Below are 8,095 nucleotides of genomic sequence, written 5' to 3'. Positions count from 1 at the left end.
CTGCACAGCTCATCTAAAGGCTTGAAAATTGAAACTCCTAGCAAGAAGGGTGCCTTTGATGTCATTGCTGTAAAAGTCCTTGCTTGCTACAGTTGAAGGGAAGATAATAACAGGTACATGTACATGGAAAACTTAGAGAGTACCATCTAGGATCTGGATCATGACTAGATGATCACTGCAAAAACAGCTGTTCCCCCTCCCACCACTTGTGCCCAGTGCTGTTTGTTACTAACCCTCTGCCAGTCCTTGGCATGCCCCTAGCATAGCAACAGAATGATTTGTCTGAGCACTCTTCTTGTGATTCGGTGCAAAGTCCAAAAAAATGGTTGAAACTGTTTTTTTGTGGTGCCTGACATACAGCTTACATAGATGAGTTTCATTTGCACAGCCTACGGAACCTGTTCTGCTTGAGGGTGCTAACAAGCAGCTGCTGAGGGAGAAAATTAGGGTACAGAAGTTTTATGAATAATTATCTGAACACCGTCCACTGATAAATCATCTGTTAGGCAAAACACTTCTGGATCCATCTGTGGCACTGAAAGATGCCTTTACATTCTGTTTCTCACTGCTGCCTTCTTACCATGTTGACCTGCTGAGAGAGCACTTCTGCAGGCATGTTCCTAGAGTTTTAAGCAAAATTGCACTAGTTGCCACACTTTAAACTCCAGCTGGATTCATGCGATGCCTTGCACACAGGTAAGGAGAGCTTTGTATAGACTGCAGGCAGACCAGTGAGGGCAATGAAGAGTTATTTCCTGGATGAGACGAACTCAGAGCAGGCCTAAAAGTCAGTGCAGGTTCAAGTTTGCACCAGTGGTGTTGTACCAATACAACTCTCTTCATGATATTCTGCTTTTTATTGATAGTACTTTATAGTAATTTAAACACATTCCTGATAAACAAAAACCTAAGTTATAAGTTTAAACTGGGTACATATATTATTTTGTTTCCATATATTCTTTTGTTTTGTGGCAAAGAAAATTACCAAGTACTAAACTAAATCTAAGTACCACTTGATAAGTTTTATTTGTTTTAAAATAAGGTTTCTAGTTGGAGTGATAAAAGAATGAGATAAGGGTAGAAAATACATATTCAACCTTACTGTTATTTTTTTTTTTAAGTATTTGATAAGTCATCAAATTCCACAAAATAGCTGTTGACTGAATTATTTAACTAAAATCAGTTAAACTGACATTTACTTAAAATGTTATTTATGTAGCCCAGATTCCTGGATCTTTACTGTTATCCCTGCTTCACTTTCTTCATTTTACTGTTTTCTTTCCTACAGCAGAATATAGCATATACCTCTGCATCACTTTCAGTTCCTTTCTCTTTTCACCTCCTATCTCTTTCCTTTTCTCCCCACTCTTCTTCACCTCCACCCCTGCATCTTCTGTTTCTTCTTTCTTCTACCACTTCTTGATTCTGTCTGTGTACTGAACTTCTTTCAGATTCATCTTATCAGTGTCTCTCTCTCTGCTCACATGACCATCACTCACCCACTCAAACTAGAGCATCTGTGCACAGTCTCGGAAACATTCAGGTACTTAAAACCTAGAGAGCTACTGTACTGGCATGAGTGTAAGGCAGGAAGAAAAATTATCTGTGAAGCATATATTAGAATAGCCCAGTCTGGCTTTGCAATGTGTTTTGTATCAGCTCCACATGCTTCCTGACAGTGCATTGGCTTCTTGCCAGACTTCTCTCTGTTCAAGCATTGCACATGGAGCTCTCAGTTCCCTGGGCCCTGGACCAGCTAGCCTGCCTGACAGCTACCTGGCCTGCTGCAGGTGCTCCAGCTGCCTTTGGCCTCCAGACACCATCCCTGGGGCTCTAGAGAGGGAAACAGGCTTTTAAAACCAAGACTAGTTGTCTTTCCTAAACAGTTCCTGTAAAAAAATAATAAACAGATACATGTTTCTATATTTTATTTAGGCCACTGTGGTAAAAATTACTGGCTGCAGATTAATCAATACAAAGCAAATAGATTTTACACAACATTGGTTATCTCTGTGGTTTACTGAGTTGCTGGAAAAGGGACAGGTGTGAAAAATCCTGCCATCTTGTTCAGAGATTTGAGCTTTTTTCCCCATTTAATGAGTTTGAGGAGTGTGCCACTCCTCCAGAAAAAGTTTCTGTTTCAGACTTTGTTTTTTCAGTTTCATTCTGTGTAGGACATAACAAATTTCTGATGCAAGCTTCCTTAAGTGTTTAGAGTTTTTGCAAGTGGAAAAAAAAACCCTAAGTTGATTTCACTGCACAAGCAATGCCTTTGATACAGCATGTAAGCTGTTTGTTATGGCAGTTGGATTTTGCCAGGCACGACATAAAACAAAAACCTAATTTACTTTGTGCCATTCAACTGGTTCCATAAGGCTTCTATTGCAAACTCATGGATAAATCAATCATTTCGCTTATTGGATAAGTTATGTAGTTGGAAAAGTTAATTTCATTTCAGATTTGAAAGCTAATGAATGTCTAGATTTTTCTGTCTATAAAATATGTGATTATTATTTAGAACAAGGCAATGCTGGTATGAATTAACAGACAATGTTAGCAGATTATAAAAAAAGTTTGTTTCAAAACTAAATGTTACTTTAATAAAAATGTAGAAGCTTGCACTTAGCAAAATGATCCGATGCCATAACAACAATTGACAATCACAGACTGCTTCCAGGGCTGCCCACGCTCCTCCCTCCCCTCAGCCTGCCCATGTCCCTGCTGCAAGGGATGAGTTCTGACCTCTGGTTTCTATCCTTCCTTGAAAGAAACATACCCCGTTTCTTCAAAGTGAGATGCTTCAGGTCTAGATCACTTGAAAGAAAACCAAAAGTAAATTCATGCGGTGGGCAATGTACCTGCTTATGTGCTGTGACGGGAAGATGAGTTTTGCCTCAGACTGGCAAAATACAGGAGTGAATATAGGGATTGTGTTCTAATTTGAAATAATTTGCTCCATCATCTTTTTTAGATTCAAGTATAGATTGATGTAGTTGGTGAGTTTTTAACAGTCTAAATGCTGTTAAAAAAAAAAAAAAGAAATTATAACACTAAATGTATTAAGCCAAATATGACTGTCAAAACTGACATGTGCAGATTACAAATGAGTGCACTTAAACAGCTGGAGAAATGACAGTGTACTTGTATTTGTATTTTAATTCCATCTTGAGATACAAGTCTAAGAAATGGGATAACCATTTTTGGGTTAAATTTGTAGCAAACCTGCTTTATTTGCCTGGTGTTGAGTTTTATTTTTTTTTTCTTGATGTGTTTGTAGCCTTATGTACCATTCTTCTTTTGTGGTAGTTGTGATACTATAGTATCAGAGAAATAAGTATACAAGAAATTGCAGCAGTACAAATTCTGTTGTGCCCTCCATCTGCACTGACTCAACCAATGGAAATCTGTTTCTGCATTCTCAACATTTTATCATAGGCCTTGGGAGCTATTGTGTTAGTTCTAAGTTAGGATTTTCATAGCTGCTGCTAATTCTGATGTTGCTGGATTTTGTGTTTGCTGACCTTGGTCCTGTTGAATGGCTTCAGTTCTAACGCCAAAGGATGTGCTACATCCAATTTCTTTCCAAAAGTGTAAGAACAAAAAGCATATAACTGCTTAATAATTGAAGTACAAGTCTACTGGAACCATAAAATGTGAAATGTGTTGTGTATGTTTTAACTTGTTAATTAAAGAAGTAATGATTGGATTCTTAACAGAATCAGCTGAAGTCTAATGTTATACGCTTGTGCTATGTTGTAGTCTTGTAATTTCCAGCAGTTTGCTGAATTTGTCGCATTCTTTTCCTCTAATCAGTCTGCAATTACCATGTGGTATAATTAGATTAATATACTTTCATTTATTGCAGCTACCCACTAGAGGAAAATGTACTTCTGCCTTTATATTTGTCTTATATGAATGACTACAGAGTTTGGTGCTTCTGTAAAAGTGGCCTCAATTTAGGTTAAAAGCAATCAGTTTAATGATGCATGTCTACTTGCATTCTCTTTGTAAGTTTCTCTAATTCTTGACTTTTTTCTTTTTTCCCCCCTCTCTTTTTCTTCTTAGATGCCGAGTACCAATGGAAGGGGCCTTTCTACTTCATCCAGGGAGCAGATCCTCAGTTTGGACTGATAAAAGCTTGGGCAGTTGGAGACACTAAAAATGGAGATGATGAGTGGGGAGAAGAAATCAAATTAGCAGAGCAAGCAGTGCAAGCCATTAACAAACTAAATCCTAAACCCAAGTTCTTTGTGTTGTGTGGAGACCTTATCCATGGAATGCCAGGTATTTAAAAGTGTAGAACGGGGGTTGTTACTCCATTTTATTTATATTTCAGATTGGCAACAAGGCTAATTTAATTTTCTTAACACAATATTCCTTCATAGGATTTGGTATGCCACTGTTTTGGCATTTTGGAATAAAGTGCGCTTTGTAGATGCTTCTTGAGGCTTTATTCTGGTTTTGTCATCTGACTTCCTGTATCGTCCATCTTAGGGCTGGACTTCTGTTAGTTGCTCTCTTTTCAGTGAGCCTGAGGAAATTTTCTTTGAAATGGAAGTCCTAAGAACACACATTAAAATTCTTTCTTCTAAGCAACTTTGAGAAGGCAAACAGGGATTCTAGCCATTGGGGAAAAACAATGCCAAGAAGAGAACAAAATTAGATACGGCTTTTTGAGTAGCTAAAGTGGTTGAACTCAGAGAATTCTCTGGCTTTCTAATGCTTATTAAATTCAGCTGCTTCAGTATCTAAATTCTTAAAATGCTAGAAGTCAGCAAGTTCAAGTTTTAGCACTCTGTCCACTTTCTGTGGGACTCAGAGATCAGTGTGTTTCTGTGTATAGTCAGAGGAACAATAGACCATCTAGAAAGGTGGTTTACAAAGTTTGGCAGTTACAACTTTAAAAGAGACTGGTAATATTTTCTATTTTAAGAAGATGAATACTTTTACTGGAAGTGAAAGAAAAAGTGATGTTACCAATTGACAAGTGATCTGAAAAGCAGATATAAGTAGTCTTACATTTCTTAGTCTTGATAAGAAGCAGAGCTGCAGACAGCTTTAGCTACGTAGCTGACAGCACAACAGTCCACCAAGTGAGCCTGCAAACAAAGCACACAGGATTCTCTGGTGTACTTTGCTGTGCACTCCACTGGCACCTGAGGTGGTGCTTCCCACCTTGTTTGCACAGCAAGGTTTTGACCTTTCACTCATTCCTTCAGTGCCCCACAAAATGGATTTTAAAACCTTAGCTGTCAAATTGACAAGTCAGACTGATTGGCATTATTTATAGGCTACAGGCTTTCTTTTGAGCAGAACATGATTTTAGTGGTAGAGTGGGAAAGTGTAAAAATCCAACAGATTTAAGGTTGATTGAATCTACCATGTAACACCTCAGTAGCCTAATCATAATTTAAAGTCTGCCATTATACAGTTGTTTTATTGGTTTATGTTCTTCTATTAGTCTTGGAAGTACAGGTTTAACCCAGAATTGTAAAATAATCTCTTCCTAAGAATCATCTGGTCTTTCTGTAGCAGAGTTTTAGTAAGCGTTTGAATTAAGACATTTGGGCAAGTCTTCCAAATACATTATCTTCAGTAACCTTTGTAAGAGGAAGAAAATTCAGGCCAAATAATAGATGTTCCACATCCTATTGAAAAGGATCTTTCACAACTATAAATAATCCAGGAAGCTAAGTTAATTTTGTTTTACCTGGCTATTTTTCAAAAGCTTATAAAACAATGCAAAGTTCTGAGTACTTTTGCTTGTATTCATGTTAAACGTGCTGCTTTAAGTTTTTTCTGTTGATAGTGAACTACAGAGAGCTAGCAGTCTTCTGACTTCCACTGGGTGCTGAGTGGCTGGATACAATAAATAACAATCTACAGCCTTGCATGTGGCAGGTTTTATGTTTGGTTGGTTTTTTTCTCTAGTCATGTTTCTCTGTAGTCATTATTTCAGCATATGTCTCAGATTTCAGTAACATCTTAAAATGCAAACCTGTTGGAGTTGTGCAAAACGTTTGTCATATATTCTTCTGATAACAAACATGTAAGAGAAACTGGAGGGGTTGTACTGCTGAGAGCTTTTACATTGTGTGGTGTATGTGCTGTATGTGCTGTGCTTGTATAAATATTTGAAGCTGCCTAGTACAATTTCCAAGAAATGGTGAGGAAGAGCAGTTCATTACTCAATAATCTTAAGGGTCTTTTCTAGCCTAAATGATTCTACAATTACCTCACTTGAGCCACCATATTTTAATTCATCTAATCATTTCTTGTTGATTGAAATGACATTAATACTTTTCAATCCTGTGTTATCACATAGTTATATAAAGTAGTTAAGGAAATGTACTACAGAAAGGAATTTTAGAATGTTCAGTTGGCACAATTACTTATTTCATTACTGCTTTTGTATTTATATAAATGGCTTACTCTATCATGAGTTGGTAAACAAGTGCAATTTGACAATTAAATTGTACGTGTAAGTACTTGTTACCTAGAAGGGCAGGGAGATGTGTGAGACAGCAAGGGAGACAGAAATGCAGAGTCAGAAAAATACTTCTTGGAAAATCTAAATCTGTGTGTTTAAAAAAGTTTAAACTGTATAAATGTCTATTGTGGAAGTTAAGTTTTTCAAAATATTTTTTTCCTACCTTTTCCACTTGCCTACTTAGCTTCTGGAAAATAAACTCCTTAAAAACACAAAAAAAAAGTTAAAGAAACTTAAAAAAAATATTTTAAAGCAATACAACTCACATCATGTTTTTAAAACACCTAATCAATATACTTATTGACAGTATCCTTGGTTTGGCTTGTTAATAATTGTTGATGTATAAGACATTGCAAGATAAGGGCATTAAGACACCAAGATGTTGGCCTTGTAAGAACTTATTTGCTGCATATTCTTTTATTGGAATAGAAATCCTTTGATGTTAGAAATGGAAAAAATTCCACATTTCTTGCAGTGAAAGTTTTTGGAAAACATTGAATTACTGCAGTCACATTCTCAAGTTTTCTGCCACATTCCATGCTAAAGTCTGAGGATTGAGGTGACTTCCTTCTTGTGGAGGAATGAATTCTTAAATTTCTTCTCTTACTTGGCTCTGTGTTTGAACTGCTAGTGTAGTTCTGCACCAGTTATGACTCAGAAACAGGAGCCATTATGTTCCACTATCGGGTAGTACAAGTCTCTCTCCGCTGATTTCAGCGCTAGTACCGTGCTTGAGATTTCAGACTTCTTTACATAATCCGTTTAAACAGTTCTGATCTGAAGTGAAGAAACAACGTGAGAAAAGGCTGTTAGCAACTGATTAAACACTAAAAAAATTTCTAAATAGTTCCATTTAAAAATTACAATAATATTGAAATTTACCAGCACTTTTATTTGTTATAACAAAAATCTGAAAAAGTCTTTTCAGCAATACTATATTAACGAAAAAGAGCAAACAGAGAAGCTAAGCATTTTTATAGCAAATAGCTTTTCAGATAATTTGAAAATATAAATGTTTACAGTATTGAAGACCAGTAGTTGCACTGTTCCAGCCAGGGATGTTTAGACCTACATAATGGATGTCTGTAGTAGAATGGTACTGCAATAATTTAATATTTCTCCACAGAGTTGTTTCTCCAAACTCTGTCAATTCCCTTACCTTGCTAGTTCAATAAGATGAATGATCAAAAATTCTTTTTTTCAGTAGGCAAAAATCTAAAATTACATGAGACAAGACAGTGATTTACTTTTTAACAATTGTGAATTTGGCTTGTACATATATCTTATTTAATGTCTCAAATTGTCTTTTAAATAACTTGTGTATATCACCTATGTTAAAGCTGAAAACATCAGCATTAGTGAAGGTGTATCTTGGTTACTATTGCAGCATGGCTATGCTGAAATTCAGCTATATTTTTACAATGCGTTGGCCAATGTCTGTCAAGTTCTTTGGATGGTAAAGTTTTATAATCAATGCCTGTCAATAAAAAAGGGAGTGGGAACAGATCTTCCTCTCTTCTGACACATTTTATCATGGAGTACCAAGTGTAAAAAGTTTATGATAACTGTTGTAAAGCGTGTGCTGTAGCCATTTAGATGAAGTAA

At 36.4% G+C, this 8,095-nt stretch overlaps 1 protein-coding gene across 1 annotated transcript; it reads left to right on the top strand.

The window, feature by feature from the left end:
* Positions 1–4,065: 4,065 nt before the first annotated feature.
* Positions 4,066–4,292, top strand: LOC103772927 (serine/threonine-protein phosphatase CPPED1-like; the record flags this gene model as incomplete). The annotated part of the gene is made up of 1 exon (XM_008940271.1): positions 4,066–4,292. A coding segment is annotated over one exon (227 nt), but the record flags the coding sequence as incomplete, so codon positions are not given.
* Positions 4,293–8,095: the final 3,803 nt, after the last annotated feature.

The sequence above is a fragment of the Merops nubicus genome, unplaced genomic scaffold (assembly GCF_000691845.1).
Source record: "Merops nubicus isolate BGI_N331 unplaced genomic scaffold, ASM69184v1 scaffold47625, whole genome shotgun sequence".
In the NCBI taxonomy this organism is placed as follows: Eukaryota; Metazoa; Chordata; class Aves; order Coraciiformes; family Meropidae; genus Merops; species Merops nubicus.
The sequence above is the reverse complement of the archived record's forward strand: the minus strand, read 5'-3'. Positions and strand labels throughout refer to the sequence as shown.